At 44.4% G+C, this 25,729-nt stretch overlaps 1 protein-coding gene across 3 annotated transcripts in view; it reads left to right on the forward strand.

The window, feature by feature from the left end:
- LOC147423291 (cAMP-dependent protein kinase regulatory subunit-like) overlaps positions 1 to 25,729 on the forward strand; it is a 31,145-nt gene continuing 5,416 nt past the window's right edge. Inside the window, exons 1-4 of one of the 3 annotated variants that reach the window (XM_086501758.1) lie at positions 1 to 178; positions 21,878 to 21,974; positions 22,059 to 22,154; positions 22,357 to 22,452. In XM_086501758.1, the coding sequence (XP_086357884.1) occupies positions 21,885 to 21,974; positions 22,059 to 22,154; positions 22,357 to 22,452 (282 nt within the window). In that variant the 5' untranslated portion in view covers positions 1 to 178; positions 21,878 to 21,884. The remainder of the gene's footprint in view (positions 179 to 21,877; positions 21,975 to 22,058; positions 22,155 to 22,356; positions 22,453 to 25,729) is intronic. The other 2 variants (XM_086501756.1, XM_086501757.1) reach the window with 2 other exon arrangements.

The following is a 25,729-nucleotide window of genomic DNA, read 5'->3' on the forward strand; positions in this document are numbered from 1 at the left end:
TTGACCCCTTTAACCTATACGTCGTGCCAGTTTGTGAATGCACCATTGCATCCTACGGTTTCCGAGAATATTACCGTTGTCCAAAGTTACCGGGTCACACTCAATTTGAACGGAGTGCGTCGTCAAAATATATGAGCGCTTGACAGATTCTGAACAGGCGCCATTAGCGAATCGCAAGGTTCTCTCTCTCTCTCTCTCTCTCTCTCTCTCACACACACACACACACACACACACACACACACACACGCACGCACGCTGCGGAAGGGCTCTCAAACTTCATGTAATGACTTGGAATTCTGCATTTTCATGTTTACATGCATGTTTGTTTGTGCAGACATGTAATACATGGTCACCTGCCTTTCTTCGCTGTGCCAGTTTTGTCTTTGAGCTCTTTCAGAGAAATAAAGGAGAAACAGGTGTATGCGTACTTGTTTTGCTTGTGACCTCTCCTGCACAAATGCATGGTTCAATGTGAAGTCTGACTACCCACATTGTACTAAACAAACACTTGAGGACTCAATGCTCATATTATAGTGTCGCACTTTAATTGGTCACATTCCCTTGATGAGAAGAGCTTTGTTCTGGATGATTTTGTACACATGAAAAAGATTTTATGAGGTTTATGGAGAAAACGCGATTTTCAAGTACATACTGCAAGATAAGAGTGAATGCATTGGGCCGGAAAGGGGTTTTTGGAGAGCCCAAAGAATGGAGCTCCTTGTCAGTACACACTGGGAGCTTCTCAAATGCTTCTGAATATTATGCCCTTACTTTGATGGCCAAGGTTTGCTCCTGAAATTATGGAAGCCTTCAAAAACTAGCCTCGGTTAGAAGCAAGTATTAACCATATCAAGCAATTCCATACCTCATTTAGTGCCCGAGATGTAGTGTTGACGCTGATATTATTGATCTCAAAACACTTATCTCGCTTGGATATACAGAAAGACATGGCTACATGCCGGTTATGAGTCTATCCATTTCATGAGTAGTCTCTGCGCTATATATAAGTTGAGGAGTCATTTGTCATTAGACAATTTTCCTGAGGAAGTAGCATCATCCATTTCTAGAAAAATTTGTAGCAATATTATTTGTCTATGGTGACTTTGTGAGCAAAAGCAGAATGATGATGGGGCTACAACATTGGAAATGGAGAGTTCTGAGGGCTTTGTGTCTAGGTGCCTTTGTGCCCATCATCCATTTCAAAGAAAATATTGTAGCAATAATATTTGTCTATGGTGACTTTGTGAGCAAAAGCAGAATGATGATGGCGCTACAACATTGGAAATGGAGAGTTCTGAGGGCTTTGTGTCTATGTGCTATCACGTGCGCACTTCACTTGCACTACGTGGACACGCTTCTGCCATAGTCTAGCATGAGTCTTAGCTTAGGACTGAGCCTGGCACCTTTGTGAGCCTCTGGTAGGACGTGCATGTCCAGGCTAGTCACACTTGCATACCCTCTCTTGCACAAGAACAGTCATTTCATCATGCAGGCATTTTACCGCGCGAACCACCTCTTATAAGTCATTTTATTAAAAGTGACTTTTGGAATTCTTTTTGTAAGTTTGTTGGAAAAGTAGGTAGGGCAAATTGCTAAAGATTTATAAGAGAAACCCATTGGGCACTCAGTAGAGGCAAAAGAGGCAGGGACATAAGGAGGCAGGCACCCAGCAGTCAGGCAGCACCTCAGTAGGAGCCCTAGCGTTTTCTCAAAAAGAAGAAGGCCCATATCAGCCCAGTGTTTTCAATTTTCAGCCTTGACGTCGTCATCGTCGACACCATCGTCGTCATCAACTTCGTCATCGTCATCGCAGTCCCGGACTTGACGATGACACTATCGTCACAGTCACCATCGTCGTCATCGTCATAGTCACCATTGTTGTCGTCGTCAACATCATCGTCGTCGACATAGACCAGCAGTACCCGTCGTCGACATCATCGTCTTCGACATAGACCCCGTCGTCGACCTCACCGTCTTCGACACAGAACCGTCGTCGACTTCACTGTCTTCGACACAACACCGTCGTCGACTTCATCGTCATCGACAAAGACCCTTAGTACCTCGTCGTCGACTTCATCATCTTCGACATAGACCTCATCGTCGACCTCCCCGCCTTCAACATAGAACCCGCAGTATCCGTCGTTGGCATCATCGTCTTCGACATAGAACCTCAGTATCCCTGTAGTACCTCAGTACCCAGTACCACAGCATCAGTACCCCTTAGCATCAGCATCTCAGCATCCAGTCATTGTAGTAGCATTTGTGCAAGAATAAAGAAAGTACTTGCTCTGGCAACAGCGCAAGTGAGCCCTTGAGGGTTGGGACTTGACATCCTTGTGTCGTCTCTTTTCTCTCTCATCATCTCTCTTTCGTTCAGTTCAGTTCTTTCAAGTGAAGTAAAGTGTCGCTTGTGTTTGTTTGCGGAGTACTAGATCCGAGCAAAATCCTTATTCTCTTCCGTTGCACCTGACAGGTGCCTTTGTGCCTGATACTCTCATGTCCTTGAGGGGGAATTTTCAATGGTGTCTAAGCTCAAGTATGAAGAGCCTATGTATTTGAAGCTTATCGTTGACAATTGTTTCAAATGCTTTGCGGAAAAGGCAGTGGTGGTAGCGTATCATCTCATATGTTGGACTTTGGAGGTGCTCTGAACTCTGTCGTAGATAGTGCTCTGAATCAGCCTGCAAAAGAGAACAGTCACATGGTGGTGGAGAAACTCGCTCTCAGAAAGCTTGGGCAGCCCACGGAAGCTCTGATTACAAGCATAGTTGCCAGGAGTTTCGGAAACCAAGAAACGGAAACGGACAGAAAACCGGTGAAATTGAGTGCTGGGCCTGGGAGGAAAGGGCAAAATATAGATAAATATATAAATAGACTAGATAATCACTAGTGTAATATAGAGAGATGTGTTGTAGCCTGTATTGAATGCTTGCAATGCGTAACATTTCTCATTATTATATACACTTGACCATTCAAAGTCCAGCTCGTAGCAATCAATTATCAGTCATCACATCAAGAGTCAAAGACTAAAGCATACTTAGTCTCCAACTCTTGGGACTTGCACCATAAAGTTCCAACTTCCAACAGTACATACTAAAGAAATTAGAAGCATAGTTCCATATAAAAGGAGTTAGATGCATGATACTGTGCCTCAGTGGAAAATAACTTATGAGGCTACAATAGGGTGCTTCTTGCTACGCTGTGAATTTACTCCTAAACCAAGAGTAAAGGTATAGCCTATGGTTGAACACTGTGTGTCTAAGTCTGTCTCAATCGGAATCCTTCCATCCTCAAGTAGTTACCCTTGAGTCCGTACCTCCATAAGCATGCTAAAAGTCCAACGACTTCAACTGTTGCACGTATCATCTGATGATATGCACACTCCCACTCTTCAACTGCTCTTCACTGTAATGGGAGGACACCACGTGCCAACTGAAAAGAATAGATTGAACAAACTTTTAGCACTTCAAAACAATTGAAGTGAAAGAGATGCATGACATATGAGACACGGAGTGGTGGAGGTCCCCCCCAAGAGAGCACTAGCCCCAAACCCTCACGTACCTTTCGGTATTTCTTTATATTGCTTTAACAAAGTACAACCCTTGAAACTCTGGTTTGCATCTCCCGCTAGGAAGCATGTAAGAGGAAGAGCCTAGGCACTTATTTATAGGCCCTTGGTCTCTCCAAAAGCAGTACATGCAAAGCATCTGGTTTCAAAAAGCTCACGCTAAATCAGCCAAAATCTGCCGTCGCTTTGGGGAAATCTGTAGAGCTGCCACGTGGCATTGCTAGCGCAATTTTCGAGACTGTCCGTACAGTCTGCCGCGTCAGCATGTTAGCGTAGAATTTGGCCTGTCTGTACAGTAGCTTCCACGTCATCATTTATTACGTCGTTCTTGTGTGTGTATTGGGTCGTGCTTCATCTTTACTAAACTGGGCCCCATCGGATGGGGTACCATAAGTTGGTAACACTCTATTAGTATTTAGCCCCTCTCGGCGAGGATCTGTAAGTTGGTGAGAACTTCTACTTCTTGTACTACTTCTACTACTTCTAGGGTTTAGGCCTCTTGGCCGGGATTTGCAAGTAGGCTTAGGTCCTCAATGGGTTGACATGTCAGCAATTTGTGACACAGCAATACAATGAAGTACTAGGCTGGACAAGACCCTTTTCCAAGAGGTCTTTCACTGGGTTCATAATCTTTTCATTCTGTACTCGGCTCACACGGTAAGGTGGCCGATTCGGTGGCGTGCTTCCAGGTATCAGATCAATGGTTTGATCTTCGGGCCCTTTGAAAAGCAATCGGTATGAGTGTGGAGAAAAATCTTGGCGTTCTTTTGATCACGTCAAAACATATTCAACCTTTATCCATCGTTCAGTTCTCTCCCAAAAGAATAAGTAAGAAACTGAAGTTCATCAAGTACAATCTCTAAGCCCTTCATTTATCAAAGTCGCTTTCTCGGCCCGGTAGTCAACCACGACGTAGTTCTTGTGGTACCAAGGGATCCTGAGTAGAACGTCACTCGCGTGCCTTGAACACCCGTGTCATTGCAAACAAAGTTTGCCAATGCTCGGTGTAATGGCAACATCCCATCCGGGTGCCAGTCGAACTACCTCCGCCTGTGGCGTCAGTCTGTCGGGCGTAATTCCAAATCGAGCCGCCAATTCCAAGTGAAAAGAAGTTGGCCTTGGCTCCTTCAAAAGAGCTTCCTGATCCTTCACTTTGCCCCAAAAGCGGCAAAGTTTGTTCTCTCATTCATTAGATTCGGTGCAGGTCCCACGCCATGTGGTACCAGTTCTGCTTTTCTATCTGCCTTTTCTGCCACATTCCTCAGCTGCTCTCGAACTCTCAGGCCTGTCGTCGTCTTTATCATTGTGTTCTTTCTGTGCCTTTTTAGGGCACTTCGCGGAGGTATGTCCATGTTCCCTACATCCAAAGCACTTCCCCTCTCTGATGAAGCGAGCTCTCTCCTCAGGAGTAAACTTGGGCCGTGCATCCTTTTTCTCTGGGTTGCTCTTTTTCTTTCTACTTTCATTCCCAGAAGTCTGTTCGGCTCGTTGTGTCATGGCCTTATCTGTGGGGTCGGTCAAACTGCCAGAGTGAATGGCAAAGCCCCGCTTCGCATGACTCATCAACTCCTAAATAGAAGCTGACTTCTATTCCAAGCAGTGATCTCGGATCTCTGTAGGTAGACCCAAGGTAAACCGCTCAATGTGTTCTTTGAACGAGATCTTCTTGAATGAAGAGGCGGGTAGAAAAGAGCTCCAGAATCTTCCACAGTAAGCATTGATTGTATCTTTCTTAGTCATCGAAAGATGGTTCCAAGCAGCTCGTATATCTCGTTCATATTCTTGCGTCAACCAAGAAGAAATAAAAAGCTTCTTAAATTTCAGCCATTTAACTGGCGCAGTCTTGTTTAAAAGAAGCGTGGACCACCAAGTACGAGCATTCCCCTTAAAGTAAGAGGCAGCTCTCCGAATCTTGGAGTGCTCTGAATAGCGTCCTCCCGCGAAAGCGATGTCAAACTGCTGTATAAAAGACAAAGCCTTCGAAGCATCTGAGTATCCTGAAAAAGTATCAAACTTGATAGAGTGGCCACCTTCCTTAAACTCTGGGACTTTCTTGCTTTTATCTTCAAGAAAGTCATACTGGTTAGCTTTGTAAAAATTCTTCTTGTTCGCATAAAAGTTTCCGTTGTCAGAGTCTGAACTGTCCGTAGACGAGTCCTCTGTAGAAGTGTCACTCACTGGGCGAGACTTAGACTTCCTTGCCTTTTTCTTACCCTTTCCGAAGCGTTGTTTCTTGCTTCGCTTTTTGCTTTTCCTGTCTTCTTCGCTCGAGTTTGAAGAGCTAGAAGAACTGTCAGAAGAAGAAGAAGAAGAACTGGGTAGGTCTTCAAACTTGACGCGCTTCTTCAATTTCTTTGCCTTGTCAAATGTCGACCGACGACCCAAATATCCCGGGAAGTCAGTGCCTTTCTTCTGCTTTTTGCCGTGCTTTTTGCCTTTCTTTTGCACGTCGAAAAGCTGAGCAATCCGTGCATCAACCACGTTCTCCAGTTCCTTCTCCGTATATTTCTTGGAGGCAGAAGGTTTCTTGAGAGCGGGTTTCGGGAGTGGTGGTGTTGTTCTTTGCCACTCCATCTGTACCTCTTCCAAAGAGGTCTGGTTCATATATTTTGCCATCTTCGGGTCCTTGGCAAAATTGAGTATCATCTTTGTTGCATCGCCAATCAATTGACGACGCTCCATCTCTTTTTGCTCCGCCTGAGTAGGCCGAGGCGGGCCATACTCTCTGTCTGAATCTTCGTTGTGATCCCTCTGCATCTCCAAGATGCAGAGGGAGTCGACTGATCATTGCCTGAAGCCATAGGTGCCGCGGGAAAAAAAACTCGGGGATCGGATTTCCCGTAGAAGAGAAATCGGCCGTACTCTGATACCACTATAACAGACTTGGACACTCCAAGTCAAGAATCAACCGCGACAGCACCAAATAACCACTTCAAAACAAGTCACAGATCACAATAGATTTACACTGGTCCGGCGAGAGATATTGGCCTCAAAGACTGGCGCCCCTTTCGGTATTTCTTTTTGTATTAATCAATCATCAAAGTACAAGAGAGCGGTTAGGGTTTCACTCTCAGACTCTGCGTCCAGATGCTCTGAGAGGTGAAGCCCTCACCACTTATTTAAAGATACAAGGGATGCCCAAAAGCAGAGCCCTAAAAGCTTTTAAAATAAAAAGCATCAGTTCTCTCTCTCTCTCTCTCTCTCTCTCTCTCTCTCTCTCTCTTAGAGAGTCTTTTCTCTTTTTTTATAAAAAAAAACAAAATTCGTGTCGCTCATCATTTTTCAAAAAAAAAAAAACCTTCGCGATTTCCAGAAATTAGGGTTTGCAGGAATTTTAGGATTTTTGGCAGAAATTAGGGTTTTTGCTGTCTGCCACGTCATCACTTTATAACAGACGTACGACCATAACATTTAATGAGAGAATCATCAATGGGAGGGTCTTGAGAAACTTTGGGCACACTCGTGTTATCATTCATTGCATTGACAGATGTAGTGGGTGCTGTGGGTTCTTTAGATTCATTCGATTCAAGCTTAGGACATGTTCTTTTTATGTGACCCTTAATGTGACAATGAAAACAACGACCTTCCTTAAAATACGTGCTTTGTTCTTCCGAAGTGATGTATCCTCCTACAATTCCTTGTGCTACCTTTTCATCTGGAGTAAGCTTAGGTTTAGCAGTTGTGTTAGCCTTATCCTTAGATTCATTGGAAGAATTCTTTGATGAGATACTGTTGGTAGATTGGTTAGAAGAGTTATCATTCTTACCATTCTTACCGTTCTGAGGGTTCTGAGAAGTCTGTGAGGTACTTGTGGAAGTCTTGTTCTCCTTAGGCTTTCCCTTGTTGTGCTTCATCTCCTGTGCGAGAGCAATCGCTACCGCCTTGTTGAGATCGATTGGATCGAGTACCTCGACATCGTACTTGATATACTCGTCCAATCCAAAGAGAAAAGCCTCTTTGCGCTCATCATCCGACATGCGTAATTGAGTGCCTAGCTGCAAAACATGATTAGAAAAAGACATAACCGGCATACCATTTTGCTTGAGAGCTCGCCAATCGTCCTTCAATCGTGCAAGGTACTGAGGTGGCATAAACCGCGCCTTGAGCTTGTCTTGGAAATCAGCCCAACTAAAAGAGAGGGGCATGAAATCGTCGGCTGCCTCTAGGTGTGCGGCTAGCTGTGCCTCTTGCCATGCGTGGTACCAATTAATGGCATCACCGACAAGGTACATAGCTGTCGTCAAAACTTTGCTATTTCCTGTCTTCTTAGTTGTCGCAAAATAAGCATTAAATTGATGCAACCAAGAATGAATAACTGTAGCATCCATCTTACCGTCATACTTACTGAAAGTCAACTTTTTTGTAACTGGATGGTTGGAATCCGCGTCGTGGCTTGCGCCATTTGATGAACTCCCACGATCTTTGGGTGGTTCGGTCTTCGAGGCTAGGATGTGGAAAATAAATTCTTGATGACGAATCTCCCTTTGAGCCTCTCGTTCATCGCACTCACGTTTGAAAGCAAGTCGATGTTCTTCTTGTTTTGCGGCAAGAGCAATGCGCTCACGTTCCTGAGCAAGTTGATTTTCTTCTTGTCTATCTATCATGGCCATCATCTGCTTGACCATTTCCTCCATAGGGTTTGGTGGACTTGGTGGCGTAGATGGCGAAGGGAGGGTTGAAGAAATCATCTCCGGGTGGGGACGAGTCTTCATCGCCTCTCTCATGCTCATCGCCTATATGCGAAGTATCCATTCCGCTTCGGGTGACGACCATGCACTATGATCTTGGGTTCTTAAGCTCGCGAGGAACTTGGGTTCTTTAGGGTCTTGAGGTTCTTGAGGTTCTTGAGTCTTGAGGGTCTTGGGTTCTTGGGGTTCTTGAGGTTTTCTTTCGCTTGCAAATCGTGTTGGAGAAGGATCTTCTCTTCACCCGAGTTCTACTCCTTTCTGCGGGCGCACCCCTTGGCAGCCTTGCGCTCACACCAAGGTTGCTTTTTCCCACCTCACGTCGATTGGCCGGCCGCTAAGTGCACGGTCCGCTCTCCATGAGTGAAAAGAGACACAAGGGGAGGCTGGACAAGCCCTTCTTTCTTGGGATTCCTGTCACTCTTCAACAAAACACGATTAGGAATCGCCACGCCCAAGTAAACTTGGGTTCGTGCGATCACAACAAGCAAAAAAATTCTTGTGGTTCTTGTGGTTCTTTCCCTGAGTAATGGAGAACACTTCCAAAGCTTTGATACCAATGTAAGATGCAACGGAATGAATGTTGTTTTTTCTCAAGATTAGTGATCTTTATTGCTCAAGGTTCCTTTTAGTTCTTAGGGAAGGAGAGAGCCTTCCGTCTTATGGAGAGTGCTATGATCACGAACAAAGTGAGTGGGTATTGTGCGTGCAAGTGAATGAGACTGAGAGAAGGAGAGAGAAGAGATATGACACCCGAGAGGGTTGTAAAACCCTCCTCCGAAGGCCCCACTCTCATCGGCGAGAGTGGTCTACTTTGATTGCACAAAGGTGTACAACGCGTATGCAATGGACTGATGCAATGGGACTATGCCGATGACGACGACGACTTGATGGCTGAAATCTGAGATCTTCTAATCGCTGAATTCGGGGATTGTTTCAGTGGCTGAAAATGACTGTTTTGGCTGCGTTTTCTTGGGCTAAAGTTGGGGGCACTTCTGCAACCGACTGGGGGCTGATCTACTGCGGTGTCATAGGCTGAAAACTGCGAGTCTCTGCTGCTGGTTTGGGCTGAATATAAAAAACGCTGATGCTGTCTTTCCTTGCCAAAACGCTACTGCTGATCTGCTGCAAAAACGCTGGTCTGCAGCAGTCCCTAGCGTTAGTAAAAACGCTGAGTTGGGGCAGATCCTTGGTGAGCAAAACGCTAAGGAAAGGTGCTTGATGGCGAGGATCTGCTGTGAGTGAAAACGCCAGGGCTGAGGTGAAGATGCACTAATGCCAGGGATGGGGGAAGGTTGGCGCTAGGGGGTCATGAGGGGGGGTATTGCTGAGAAGTTGCCTATTGAGCGGGAAGCTCCTGCTGCCTCTTCTGCCAGAAAGTGCTAACTTGGGTTTGCTTATATATTAACTTAGCAAAATTGCCCTACCTACTTTTGTTGGAAAGTCACTTAAAAATAATAAGTGAAAATAACCAAAAATAGGAAAATAGGCTAAATGCGTTGGAAAATTCCCCTAACTGATGCTAATGGATTTTGATGGGAATTCCGATGATCATGCTGTGTGCAACCGGAGGATATGCATCTATGCTAAGTGACTGGGCATGCACGGTCTACGAATAGACTCACAAAAGTGCCAGATCACTGCTGATCTAAACTGACTAGACTAACTGAACCCTGCTGTGGTGTAGCTTGTCCACGGACACATAGGGTTGGGATGTGTCACGTGACACTACACTAGTTAAATGGCTGAAATTCAAGAGGCTTTTTATTTCTTCTTGGCTGACTCGAGGGTATGAATGTGATATACGAACTTCTTCGGATGACCAAGAAGGATACAGTGGGCGCTTATTGCGAGAGATTCTGGAGCTCTTTTCCACCCGCCTCTTCATTCAAGAAGATCTCGTTCAAGGAACAAATTGAGCGGTTTACCTTGGGTCTACCTATAGAGATCCGAGATCACTACTTGGAACAAAAGTCAGCTTCTATTCATGAGTTGATAAGTCATGCGAAAGGGGGTTTTGCCATTCACTCTGGCAGTCCAACCTACCCCACCAATGAGATCATGACACAACAGACTTCGACAAATGAAAGTAGAAAGAGAAAGAGCAACCCAGAAAAGAAGGATGCACGACCCAAGCTTACTCCTCAGGAGAGAGCTCGCTTCATCAGGGAAGGGAAGTGCTTTGGATGCGGGGAAACAGGACATCTCTGCGAAGTGCCCTAAAAAGGTACAGAAAGAACAAAACGACAAGGACGACGAGGCCTGAGAGTTCGAGAGCAGCTGAGGAATGTGGAAGAAAAGGCAAGATGAAGACAGGACTGGTTCCAAATTGCGTGGGTACCGATCCCAACACGTTGGACGAGAGTACGGAACTTTGCCGAGCTTGGGGCACAGTGAAAGACCAAGAAGCCCTGATCTTTTTCGATGGAGGAGCCAAGGCCAACTTCATTTCACCGGAATTGGCGGCGCGGCTCGAGATCACTCTCGATCGGATGGGACCAATTGCGGAGACAGTTCTAGCGGCACCCGGCAGGGACGTAGCCATTATACCTGTCATTAGCAAACTTCGGTTGCATTGTCAGGGGTATTTGGGGCATGAGGACTTTTACATAATGCCTTTGGAAGGTTGTGATGTTCTCTTGGGAATTCCCTGGAACCACAAGAACAATGCCGTGGTCGACTATTTGGCGCGAGAAGGAACATTGACTACAGAGAAGGGCAGAACCATTGTACTTGACATTAAACTTAAGGGCGAGCCTGTCCCTATTGTATCGGCTTCGGCCATTTCATAATTAATGAAATCCAGTTTGTCTTTATGAAAGAGTTGAGTGATGAAGATAGGACAAATATGTCTGAACTTAATAAAGAACGCTAGGATTTTCTCCACTCTCATGCCGATTGCTTCTCAGAGGGCCTGCCAAGATCTGATACCTGGAAGCATCCCACCGAACCGGCCACCTTATCGTGTGAGCCGAGCACAGAACGAAGAGATTATGAACCAAGTGAAATTCCTCTTGGAAAAGAGTCTTGTCCAGCCTAGTACTTCACCGTATTGCTCTCCAGTGTTGTTGGTTTTGAAGAAAGACGGATCTTGGAGAATGTGCATTGATTATAGAGCTCTCAACAAAATCACCATCAAGAACAGATTTCCGATTCCTAGGATCGATGATATACTCGACAGATTACAGGGATCCTTGTGTTTTAGCAGGATTGATCTGAAGAGTGGATATCATCAGATCCGAATCGCGTCGGGAGACGTCTATAAGACGGCCTTTCAGACGACTTTTGGCTTACCCAATGCTCCTGCGACATTTAACCGGACGATGGACATGATTTTTTGAGAGTACAGGCTATTTGTTGGCACTTTCTTTGACGATATCATTGTTTTCTCCAAGAATGAGGCAGATTATAGAGATCATCTGCTTCAGGTTTTTCAGGCATTACGAGATCAAAAGTTAGTGATTAATGCGAAGAAAAGTGAAATTTTCCTACCATAGATACACTTTTTGGGACACATTGTGTAAGCAGCAGGAGTGCAAATGGATCCGGCCAAGATAGAGACTATTCGTGATTGGCCCGATTTGAAGAATGTCCATGAAGTTAGAAGCTTCTTGGGACTATGTTCGTACTACAGGCGGTTCATTTGTAAGTTTGCAAAGGTTGCTTCCCCTTTGCATATCTTGAGACAGAAAGGAGTCCCTTTCTCGTGGGGACCCACAGAGGTGACTGCCTTTCAGACATTGAAACAGAAATTCACTACGGGACCAGTTTTGACTTTGCCGGACTTGTAGAAGTCATTTGAAGTATATTGTGATTCATGTGGTCGTAGTCTAGGTGTGGTCTTAATGCAAGAAGGCCATGTCATTGCTTACGAGAGCTGCTTGTTCTCAAGGCCGGATTTGAGAGCACAGATTTATGAGAAAGAGCTTTTGGCGGTAATCCATGCTCTTACTCAGTGGCGGCACTACCTACACGTAGTAGATTTTACTGTCTTTACAGACCATTAGAGTTTACGCTACTTCTTGTCATAGAAGCAGCTATTGGAAAAGCAGATGCGGTGGACGAACATCTTGTCACAGTTTCACTTCCAGATTGTCCATGTTCAGGGACATAAGAATTTGGTGGCAGATGCTTTGTCTCGGAAGCCGTTGGTTTTGGCTATTTCCACGATTCACCATAGGAGCTTCGAGGATACGGTCGACCAATATTCCACAGATCCAGATTTTGCAGACGTTTTCACACGGATACGGGACGGGGGGACAGTAGCGGGATATTCCATTCGGGATGGCTACTTGATGAGGAAAACCATGTTGTGCATTACACAGCCGTTGAGGGAAAAGCTTATGACTGAATGCCACTGTCCGCCTTTTACGGGTCATCGCGGCATTGCTACCACCATGAAAGGGGTAGAGAGATACTTCCTTTGGCTGATACTCAAGAAGGATGTGGACGAGTTTGTGTGCAGTTGCTTGGTATGCCAGAAGGTCAAGTTTGACATGCATAAAGCACAGGGATTGTTACAGCCTTTGCCCATGCCCACCCGCCCCTGGGAAAGTGTAACAGACTTGGACACTCCAAGTCAAGAATCAACCGCGACAACACCAAATAACCACTTCAAAACAATTCACAGATCACAATAGATTTGCACTGGCCCGGCGGAGTTCCGTGCCTAGAGATATTGGCCCCAAAGACTGGCGCCCCTTTCGGTATTTCTTTTTGTATTAATCAATCATCAAAGTACAAGAGAGTGGTTAGGGTTTCACTCTTAGACTCTGCGTCCAAATACTCTGAGAAGTGAGGCCCTCACCACTAATTTAAAGGTTACAAGGGATGCCCAAAAGCAAAGCCCCAAAAGCTTGAAAGCAAAAGCAGATTCTCTCTCTCTCAATGAGAGTCAGTAAAAAGCAAGTTCTCTTTTTCTCTTTCTTTCTCCCAAATCAAAGCGAAAAGCTGAGATTTGCGCCGCTCATTTTTTATTTATAATAAATAATCCGCCTCCGCGATTTCCGGAAATTAGGGTTTTTGGCAAAAATTAGGGTTTGCAGGAATTTTAGGGTTTCTGGCAGAAATTAGGGTTTTTGCTGTCCGCCACGTCATCACTTTGTGACAGAAAGTATTGCAATGGATTTCATTTTTGATCTCCCGAGAACACAGAGTGGTCACGATGGTATCTGGACTGTCATTGACAGATTTAGCAAGCAGACTCATTTCATTCCAGTGAAGAAAACAATCAATCCGGATCACTTAGCGAGACTGTTTGTGGCCCAAATTTTCAGATTACATGGCATGCCTGAGACGATTGTCTCCGACAGGGACCCGAGATTTACGAGTTTGTTTTGGAAGGCAATTTGGGAGAACATTGGCACGCGGTTGCAGTTCTCGTCATCTTTCCACCCATAGACTGACGGGCAATCTGAGATTGCCAATTCAGTGGTTTTGAATTTATTGAAGTCTTATATCTCGGATCAGAAGACTCAATGGGAAAAGTATCTACCTTTGGTGGAATTTGCCTACAACAAAATGATGCACTCTTCGACGGGGAAGGCGCCATTTGAGATTGTTGAAGGTGCTGCGAAGGTTCTACCCTTCCTAAGCACAAAAGATAAGATTTTTGAAGCTGATGAGTATACGTGCGACTTAGACACGGCTTTTGCCGAGGTCCGCGAGGCTTTGCAGAAATCTCAAGAACGACAGAAAAAGGCAGCGGATCGCCATCAACGCGATTTGAAATTGAAGGAGGGTGATTGGGTGCTCTTAAGTTTTGAGAAGGCACGCCTGAGAAAGAAAAAGAGAAAGAAGAGGCTTTTTCCAAAGCTTAGTATGCGATACTACGGACCTTTCCAGATCTCTGAAAAGATAAATGATATCTCCTTTCGACTGAAACTGCCTGACTCTTGGAGGATTCACAATGCATTTCATGTGAGTCTCTTGAAACCTTTTAGAGGTGATGTGCTTGAAGAGGGGGAGCCCGATGAGCAACCCGAAGTGGAAGAAAACGAGGAGATCCTTGTTCCTGAACAGATTTTGGCACATAAGGACACAAAGAATAAGGGTAAAGTACGAAGGTGGTTCTTGGTTAAGTTCAAGAACTATCCTGCATTGGATGCGAAGTGGATGGAGGAGGAGGACCTAGTAGATACTCCTCAGATTGTGACCTTTACCTTGAAGCTTTTGGTTTAGCATAGTCTACTCCAAATGGAACCCAGAATTCAGCTTGGCCGCAGATCTGGTGCAGTGGGATGCACAAGAGGGGAGTTACTCCGCTCCTTTGTCAACAGATGCCTCGAACTTTTGAATACTAGAGTCACTGATGTCTCTTTCAGCTTCAGGGATACTGAGAGCTGACAATATTCTGCTGTATGACTTTATGAAATGGAATTCCAGAATATGAAACTGATTTGTTCTTGACTTGTTTTTAAGTGCAGAAACTCATAGACGAAATGACTGCAGCATTTTGGTCCAAATGATCTCGAATAGACATGGTTGCAATAGGGGGTTAGTTAGTCGGGCATCTATGAGGTCCCGACTGGATCTAGATGCGATTGCTAGCTACATTGCCGATAACTCATGGTCTAAGATCCGAATGAATGTTGAATGTCATGTGATGTCCTACAATGTCTAGTGATGTCTAGTGATGTCGTGTGATGTGGCTGTCGATTGGTACATGTGCTAGATGTGTGTTCTTAGTGCGGAGGTACTAACAGTCAGTGTTTGCTAAGGCAGTTTATGGCTTCTGTCTGTTTTGCAGGCGTAATCGAGGGCGATTACAATGCTTTCAAGAGGGGGGTATGTCACAAACTGGTGACGTGGTTGCCCAGTAACACTCTGTAGCAAAGGCAAGGAGGACATGGCTGTTGGAAAATTCCGGGAATTGCAAAAATGCGGGCAGAGATGTTGACGTGGCAGTTTCTGCAATTTGCGGCGCCATTCACGAAAACCCGTACAATGCCGATGTGGCAGCCCGCAGTTTGCGGTGGAATTTGCGGACGCTAAAAAGCTGCGGGCAGTTTTGCTTTTGCTGCTTTATTTCCTACACAAGGAATTAGAGAGAGAGAGCTTTTATTTAAAAATATTTTTGCTTTATTTGCTAAGGCTTCAGAGAGAAAAAGTTTGAACTGCTTTATTTTCCAAAGCTTTTGATTTCAGCTTTTGGGGCTCTACTTTTGGCATCCCTTGTACTCTTTAAATAAGCGGACTGGCCTCTCACAACTCAGAGCATCTGGATGCAGAGTCTGAGTGTGAGCGCTTGCCCGCACTCTTGTACTTTGAACACAGATTAATACAAAAAGAAATACCGAAAGGGGCGCCAGTCTTTGGGGCCAATATCTCTAGGCACGGAACTCCGCCGGGCCAATGTCGAATCAATTGTGAACTGTGGACTGTTTTGAAGTGGTTATTTGTGCTGTCGTGGTAGATTCTTGACTTGGAGTGTCCAAGTCTGTTACAGAGTCTGGGCTTGGTAATGGGAGATTTCAATATGTGTGTAGACACTACTTAGTCTCCATCTTGTCTTGGTCTTATGAACACTTCCAAACAGAATGATTGGAATACATTGAAATTAGTGGTTTTGAAACAAGATTTGTGGTCTTGGCTTCGTTTAAGTGAGACAGGTGACACCTTTCATTCTACACATTAATTTGAAACTTTGAGTAGATAGGATTGCGTGGATGATGATTCCTTTATGCGAGAAGTACTAGATTTCATTCCTTTATGCGAGAAGTACTAGATTTCACTATGCATAGTCAATATGTTCTTTTTGACCACTCTGCATTAGAGTTTGATATGCTCAAGCAGTCAATACACATGTTCAGACGCTATTTGGATAGGTTGTGCTTGAGATTTAATTGGTCCTTCCTAGCATATGATCTTTTTGATGGTTATATGCAATAGTTCTTGCACTAATTTTTGCTCCGCCTTTCGGTCGACAGGTTTGTTGCCTATAAATTCTTGTTGGCCAATGTGCAATAAACAGCCGGACAATAGGGAATTTATCATTTAGCTTTTAAATGACAAAACTTAAATCGGCCGAACACTTGAACTCTATATGCTGTTCTGTCCGACGAGCCCATTCAATTGCCTCATAGAAAGTGAAGATGTTATCCAAAATATAGTGGTCCTGCACAAACGGTCTGTGAAGCATAGATGAGATTGCGCATAAAGGGTTTTAAGCACATGCTGATCATGCGTGCAAGGATCTTATACGCGGAGGACATGAGAATGATCGGTCTCCACTGTTGTAGGGACGTTGTATCTCCGCCTTCGGGTATAAGAGAAATAAGTCTCGAACACATAGAGGCAGGCATCTGTCCAATATCAAATATGTGCTCTAAATTGGAAAGCATAAAGGGGCTAAGAGTATCCCAAAACTGTAAAAAGAATTGTCTAGTCAACCCATCTTCTCCAAGACAAGAGAAACTGTCGAGGCCAAGCACTGCGTCAGGCCTCTCCTGCATAGAGAAGGGGCTAGTAACTTATGGCACATAACCTCTGTAACCACTGGCTGCATATGAGACCAAACCTCTTCTCTTGCACGCAAAATATCATGAGTAAGCTGCTCAGCAGTAAACAAATGCTCAAAATAATTTGAAGCTATTTCAAGGACCTCATGAGGATCCGTATATAACCTGTGTGCAGCATCGTGTAAGGCTCTAATGGAAGTCCCTTTGGGACGTTCTCGGAAGTGTGCAAAGAAATCCTTATTCATCCTCTCTACTTTGGATATTCATGTCGAGATCGAAGCATGATAGGCAAATTCGAATTTCTTAGTTTGAATGTGACTAAGTGTCTCTCTGGTGTCAACTTCACGCTCTCCTAGGAATTCATCTCCTAGAAACTCTTGGAGTTGTCGGCGCATGCAACTCAAACGTCTTGAAACTCGCTCCCTACGGAACAGGCCTCGTCTCCTCTTTGCAATTGATCGTCTATAAGCCTCAGAAGAAGGATCGGCAGAACCAGTGTGTGTCCAAACATCCTGAATCAACTAAGACAATGAAGCATCATGTAATACCAAGTCGGGTATGCACGATCCTCGTCTAGGCATAGAGGAGGTTTCTAATCTCAAATACAAAGAAACTGGGGCATGATCAGAGATCATTGTGCCAATCCAAATCGTAACTGTCCCACCATGAGATGCTGCCCAAGGGCCCACATAAAACCTATCTAATCGCTTGAGCAGACGACCGGATTGCCTTCTAAAGCCCCACGAAAACTGCAATGTTTGGGTAGTGAGAGTCACAGATGACGTATGCCAGGCATCTATACAAGAAATTGCAAAAAGGAATTTGTTCCAAGCATCTCTCTCACACGGTGCTATATATGCTAAGGATGGGGGCTGAATGGCTCACCAGTCCTTAGTGGTCTCTACATTGTTGAAATCCCCGCCAACAACCCATGAATCCACAATAGGCAATACATTTACAATCTGTTGCCAAAACTCGGCTCTCTCATGAGTTGAAGTGGGGGGATAGATGCACAACACACCAACCAAGGTATCATCAATCTCTAGAGTAGTCCACACATCTCTACCATGTACTAAAGTACAATGGCCATGTAGACACCGACGCCAACAAGATCCCATAAAAATGTATACGCCACTGCTAGAATACTGCCATCTAATCGCAGTTTCCCAAAATGTATGAGAATTCCTAGGTTACAACTTGCCACATCTACGATAACTGTCTATACATAATCTGTGCTCCTGCACAAGGAGTATATCCACATCTTGGTCTACATGAGAACGCAAACCTCTACGAAGTAGATTTTGTCTGGCACCACTGATGCTAGTGTGATGCAAACCGTTGACATTCCAATTGACAATATGCAAAATCCATGTGTCAAACAATGATGAGTCCAAACCCTCAAAGGCGTACATGAATTGTGTCAACGGCTACAAGACTGAGAATCAATACTGAGCTCTCTTGATCCCTGGCTGAAGCCTTGGAACAAGAGCCAATGGAAGCGCAACCTCATCATGTGGTAGAAGCTGCCTTGGGGTAAAAGAGCGAGCAATTGTAAACCAAGAACCAAAGTAGTCCGAAGGGCATCCCAGTGTGGAGACTACTGCCGACTCCGACTTAAGTACTAGTGCCCATTGGCACATCCTTCTCAGCTGTGGGTACATGAGGAGACAGGTCAAAACCTGCACCAGGAGGACTGAAAATAAGGTCACTTTGCGATGAAGAGGCTTCCCATGTAACAACTTCCTTGTAGGAGCGAACAACCTTGTCCCAGGCCTCAACCAAAGAAGTGTTGTCGTTACAAGGGAGTTTTTTCTGAGTAACATTCTTCAATGGAGGCACATAGTCGCGAAAAGATGCCGGAATACGGGCTTTAACGATGTTTTTGGGCACTATCCAAGCCTGAGAGGTTGAGACCTATTCTTTCCCTTTGTCTTTAACATTTGGAGAAGCAGGAAGTGCAAGCAATTGTAATTGCTTCTCTTTGCCGTTATTCGCCCCAACTGTCGAGGAAGAAGTTGAAGCACCTTTGGTTTGTACCTCAGGAGAAGATTTCGGAGGTGAGGGAGGCTGAGGGATAGGAACAATTGAAGGGGAGGTGGTTGCAGGTTTGGTTCTGGACATTCGGACTGCATATGACTAACTTTGCCACATCGGAAGCAAGAGTTTGTAAATTTACCTCCATTTGAGTTTGAATGGGCGCTTTCCAACCACTGCATCCCTAGAATCGACCGGAATGCCTGTTGGTGTGGGGATGCCCGTGTCCCATAGAATACAAAAACGATTTGTGTTCGCATCCAACTTAGGAGGGCAAATAACTTTGCCCAACTCGGCAGCCAACAAGGGAAGAACGTGACGCCAAGTGCAAGGAAAGTCCACCACCTCAACCCAAACAGGGCACTTGTGACGAATAAGGCTATGATAATCCTTGGTGAGAGCCGAGTCATTTGCATATTGAAGAAGGGAGGAGACATTTCAAGCAAAGCATCCCTAACATCCATGTCTGCCAAAAAGATTTCATAAAATCATCTCGTGCCACAGTTAACCCCCCAGATTGCTTGCTGCTTGAGCAGGACATCAACCCATTGGCCTACATCTTGAGCTGTAGGCATTTTGCCCGGGAAGAAGAAAATCACCGCATTCAGGGCATATTGAGGAACAGGGTCCATAAGTTCCTGCACAAGAATGCACACTTCCATGACAAGAGCAGGCCCTTCCCAAGCTCGGTGTACACACACACTCACACTTTTTTTTTTTTTGTAAATCTTGATTTAATTTACTAGTGGGAAACCTCAAAGCGAGGAAAACCCACAATAAAGAAGTACAAAAGATGGAGCATCATGATGCTCCGACAGCTAGAAACAATCACAAAAAATCCTATAGGCTTCGGGAGTGACGTCTCCCACATCATAAGCATGTAGAGCTTGTCCAAGCGAAAACTTGAAGTAAGGGAAAGGGTCAATTTCTAGTGCATGAAACATCTGAGATTTACGTTGGTGGCATATGGTCCACATAACCCAAAATTTGACCCAATTGAAGAAGACCTCAAATGGAGATTGTGGCGGTTGGAGGACTTCAAAAATCCAGAACCGTCTGTGAAAGATTCCGGATGGGAAACGAAGGCGCAGAGCAGAGGACACTTGCCTGATGAAAATCCGAGAGCAGCGGCAATCCCAAAGCAAATGCGTAACAGCTCGTCGGGCTTCAACCCCATGACATGGACACAATGAGAGGAGGCAATGCGTTGCACATGCAACAAAGTACAAACTAGTAGAGCACCCACTACTCATCGCCATAAGAAAATGCATTCCTTGAGTGGTAGGTGATTCTTCCAAATGCGAGATAACGTTTTTGCCACCACAATGGAGACTTGGAGAGTGACCTTAGTTGATTTCCATAAGACACAATCCGTGCATCTGATTGCAACAAAGCATAAACTGACCCAGTTGATATGCAATCCAGCCTAGTAGGGTCGAGATTTAAATCAGAAAGGCGAGAGTCCCCAAGTAATGGAGGTACTAGGGAAACATCGGCATGTGATTGCTGAATTTGCTGCCACAAATGTCGATAATGAGGTCCCAACTCATAATGAAGAACAGCAGCAGGAAAAGAAAGAACCTATCCCGAGTCATTCACCACTTGTCAACTTGGCAAATCCCTTTTTGCGAAAGAAAGTATGCTTGTCTAGGAGAGCGCTGAAACAGAGTAAGAGAGAATCCTTTACTCTAGTGGATACTCTCCAACCGAAGTGAGTTACCTTGAGGGGAGCACCCAATCGAGTTTCTGTGCCGCAAACACATTCCAATTGATCGGATATCCCAGGTGGCGTACTATCATCTATGGCTTGAGGGGGAACCACCTCTCCTAGCCATAGAAGCTTGTGCCAATTGAATTCATTTAGAGGCAGCAACTTGGATTTACAAAAATCAACATGGAGTCCAACTACCAACCTAGAGAAAGAGAGAATCCTTTACTCTAGTGGATACTCTCCAACCGAAGTGAGTTACCTTGAGGGGAGTACCCAGCCGAGTTTTTGATTCCAACTGATCGGATATCCTAGGTGGCGTACTATGGCTTGAGGGGGAACCACCTCTCCTAGCCATAGAAGCTTGTGCCAATTGAATTCATTTAGATGCAGCAACTTGGATTTACAAAAATTAACATGGAGTCCGTCCAACTACCAAGCCAAATAAATGCAGAGCATACACAATCTGTTGTACATCCTCCTTATCGTTTCTGGGCATAAAAAGAGTCATCAACATAGGCTTGTCCTATAAAGTGTTTTCCAAAAGGTAGAGCCAGACCATGCAAACGGCCTGAGGAAGTGAGGGCCTCAAGATGCAAGAGCAAGGGGTGAGAAGCAATTGCATAAAGCAAAGCACTAAGAGGACACCCTTGTGTGATAGAACGTCCTAGAGCCCATGCATTTGTGAGAGAACCACCCAACAAACCTGCAAAAGTGCTCTGAGGATACAAGAGCGCGCGCGCGCGCGCACACACACACAAGCACTCACTCACACACTTTTTTTTGTAAATCACACACACACACATACATCATATATATATATATATATATATAGAGAGAGAGAGAGAGAGAGAGAGAGAGAGAGAGAGAGAGAGAGAGAGAGAGAGAAATGAAATGAAATGTTATATTAACGTCTTCAAAAGGCCAAAATGACCTATGAGACCAATCAGTTACAAAATAGTGAATCTAATAGAGAGAGAGAGAGAGAGAGAGAGAGAGAGAGAGAGAGAGAGAGAGAGAGAGAGAGAGAGAGAGAGCGAGAGAGAGAGAGAGAGAGAGAGAGAGAGAAATGAAATGAAATGAAATGTTATATTAACGTCTTCAAAAGGCCAAAGTGACCTATGAGACCACAAAGTTACAATGATATATTAACGTCTTCAAAAAGGTCATTTTGAATCCGTTACAAACTCGTGATTCTGGTACCGTGTCTGGGTACCAAAAAGAAATGAATCTAGAAGTGCTACTAGCTCGAACTGTGTGGGGTATGTGTGATCACTGATACAATGGGTGCCAAATTTTCAGAGAGAGAGAGAGAGAGAGAGAGAGAGAGAGAAGGAGAGAGAGAGAGAGAGAGAATCTGCTTTTTTAGTTCTTTGCACTTAGAACGAACTTATCACTTAGACTGACTTACAAACTTTTCTAGACAAGAGATGTCTTCTTCCAAAGAAGGTGGAGCCAAGGGAATTGTATCGAAAATGGCCACCTTCAGTATTGGCAAAAGTAATGCATCAAGTGAAGAGGTACTTTCTCTATGTTCGCTTGGTTATTTGAAGGAAGGTTTATCAGTTTGTTAGAAAGCAAAACACAGCCTTACATTGGATCAGGAGGAACTTCGAAGGCGGAAAACTTTCCTTCAACGGAGATCAGCCGTGAGTGCAGAAGTAACAAGTATGCAAGAAATTGAATCATTTTGTCCCAAGGTATTCTGTTTGGTTCTGTTATTTACCGTACTTGAGCATTAGCTTTACAGTTTCTACCTTTAGTCAAATGATTATTGCTTCGGAAAAGAATTGTGAAAAGTGATGACATTTTCAGACAAAATAGAGTAGTGTTCACCCCCTATACTCACATTAGAAACTTTAAGGCCTTATGGAAATATGGGTCTCTTTCAATCTATGTCAGGTCATTCTAAAGAGTGAAGAAGCCAAGCAGCGCATACAACAAGCTTTAAAAGAAAACTATTTGTTTAAATTTTTGGATCCGGAGCAGGCGCAAATTGTACGGTTTGTGTTCTCTCTCTCTCTCTCTCTCTCTCTCTCTCTCTCTCTCTCTCACACACACACACACACACACACACACACACACACACACATAATTTTCTAGTGAAAACCTCCACTAATTGTAATAATGTATCAGACAGCCACCCAAAATAGGTTAAGCCATGCAAGAAGGCTAGAGATAGCCATAGAAGATCTCAAAATGCTGAGCTGAGATGTCTCCAAAATGGAAACAATCAAGAAGAAATTGAAGGAGGTGAGTATGCAAGTATGGGTGTCACAAACCGATGACATGGCATGCGAACCACTGATTGGAACAGACCTGAGAGCCCAAAGATGGCGTGGCAGATCCACAAATTGCGGAGCAAAATCCGGGCATAGCGGGTGCTGATGTGGCGCCATATCGGTGTTGGCGTAACAGCGTTGCATTTTTTTCTGCGTTGGGATTTTGAACTAGTGTTGCTTTTGGGCCAGTTATCGTGAATAAGAGATGCTTTTGAGCATAAATGTTGAAATTCTGAACTACGATGACATGTGCAAACAAATGAGACAATCCTCCTCACACAAATATACAGCATATTTCACATTTACGAAGGCATTCACCAAATTATTTACAATTTTCCTTCTTGAAATAAACCCACATTGTGCCTCATGGAAACCTAAAAGTAGACAGTCTGTAATACAATTAACCAACATCTTAGCAAACAAATTGTGAACAACAGACATGGGAGTAATGGGTCTCCAATGGGAGAAGTGCTCACATATAGACTGCTTGGGTACAAACTTAAGAAGCCCCTCTTTCTAAGAATCAGGAAAGGATTGCTTATCCCATGTCTGATTTGTCATCAACAACAACAATTGGTTGATTATGTCCCAAAATTCCACAACACATTGAACTGTAAGACTATCCCATCTAACAGATTTCAAGTGACCAAGAGTTGCTAGACTCTGCTTTAATTAAAATCTGAAGCCAAGAAGGCATTTGAATGCCAAGATTAGCCAAAATTACTTGTTAAAGCAACCTCTCTCCACAAATGTAGTATTTGCATACACTTTGGTAAATTCGCATACATGATGTGGTATGTGACATTGGACACTGCCTGTTGGGTCATTATAATCAAGAGGTTACAGATTATTGTGCATCATCATGAGAACACCCGAAGAATCAACACAGCCAGCATGCACAATCCAATAACCTGCGAAGTATGAGAATTGACCTGCAAACTCATTATGATTATGCTCTTGGATAGCGACAATGTCAGCCTTACATGTATGCACATAGTGCCAGGTTAGCCTCCATTTGTCATGATTGCATAACCCACACACAACTTTTAAAGCGATGCATATGTACAACTTGTCATGATTGCATAACCCACACACAGTTTTTAAAGAGCAACGCATATGTACAATATCTATAAAAGAGTGAGCAAATCAAGAAATCAAAGAGAGGTGCCCATAGGCACATTAACATCAAATTGTTTTAGGTGTCAAATGACCATAAAAATAGACAATTTATCACTGATCGTTGTATTAGCTTTCTCTCTAAGGACAGCATGTGGGAGATGAGACTGCATAGTTAATATGAGGTGGTTGCCTCAATTTTCCTATGTCCAAAGCTACATGTGCTTCAGCAATAGTGTCACCTTGTTTAGCCTTTGGATCAAATGGCAACTTTGTAGAGGTAGGATGTTCCTGTTGGGGCACAACAAAAGTGGGATTGGAGGCCCTAATGCGGTTGTGGACATCCAGACTGCATATGATTAAATTTACCACAATGAAAGCAAGACCCCTCAAATTTTCCTCCTAAGCTTGAACGGCCTTTTGCCAACCAAAACACGTACACACACTCACACGTGCAGGAGCGTGGATGCACACATGGACACACAAACACTTTTTTTTGTAACTGCATATGATTAATTGACAAGTGGGAAACCTCCAAAGGAGGAAAACCCATACATAAGGGTGAACACTAGTGTGTTCAAGTATGAAAAACTTTAAAAGCAAACACAGGAAAGCTGATAAAGCCGAGGCAGCGTCCCCATGAAACGCGTTTCAACAGGTCGGGACAGGTGAAACGTTTCGGGCTTTGGAACGTTTCGCTCAGCAAGTGAAACACAAGCCGTTTCACTAACAACAAGTTACCTGAGTTTTAGTTTCAAAGCTGCTAAATGCACGTTTCGGTCTCACGTTTCAGTGTGCTCTAATTTTGGACTGAACTTTTCGTGGTGAAACACCACGTTGCAAGGTGAAACGTTTCGGCCTTGAAACGTTTCGCGGTTATGCTGAGCCCATGCGACAAATCCCCAGCATCGAGGGCAAAGCGCAAGGATTGCCGTAGTGACATCTTGAAGTAGGGGAAAGGGTCCATAGCAATGCGGTCAAACATGCGGGTATTGTGTTGGTGCCAAATACTCTAGTAGGTCCAATATTTGACCCATGTGAAGAAAGCAGCAAAAGGCTTAAGTGTCAGTGACATAAATCCAAAAAGCCAGAATTTCTTTTGAAACACCGTTGAGGGAAAATGGAGACGCATGAGTATAGAAACCCGAGCAATAAAAGCTCTGGTACTATGACAATCCCAAAGCAAGTGCTTGATAGATTCTTCATAAGCGGAGCACCGAACATAGCGCGAGAAGCTGATGCTACGGGTGCTCAAAAAAGAACCAACTAGTATAGTAGCCCATCCATCAAGCAACACCATAAACACAAACGTTCCTTAAGAGAGGCAAGTGCCTCTTCCAAATGGCTTTTTGCCACCACTTTGTGGAACGTTGTAATGACCATAGGGCATTGCAGTAGTCTGCAAGCATTGTAGTAGTCTGCAAGCCAGGGATCAGGCAACAAAATATTGTAAACTTAGCGAGCAAAAATAGTAGTGAATCTCAGATGCTGTAGTCGCCAACAATCCACAAGACTGTAGTGGAGATAATGTGTCGCGCTCTCGATAGTGGGTGCTCCTCAGTGCAATGTGCGTGAAATCTCACTCCAAAAGCATAGAAACACTGAAAATACTGTAACAGAGTGAACATAGCGACTCAACAGTAGAACCTGAACAACTGGGACTCGACTAACTCAAAAGAACCAGTATAGACTCTGGCATGGCAACACACGCAGCTCCACACCCAAAAGTCACGGGTACAATGGGGGTGTCGAGGCTCAAATGTGCAGGGATGGTGCAGACGTGCTGTGCATGAACTCAAGACGCCAGACTCAAGACGCTCGACTATACAAAGTAGATGATGATGATGATAGTGCTATCTCCAACCACACATGTATAT

Source organism: Adiantum capillus-veneris, chromosome 26, assembly GCF_014529385.1.
Source record: "Adiantum capillus-veneris isolate H3 chromosome 26, ASM1452938v2, whole genome shotgun sequence".
Classification (NCBI taxonomy): domain Eukaryota; kingdom Viridiplantae; phylum Streptophyta; class Polypodiopsida; order Polypodiales; family Pteridaceae; genus Adiantum; species Adiantum capillus-veneris.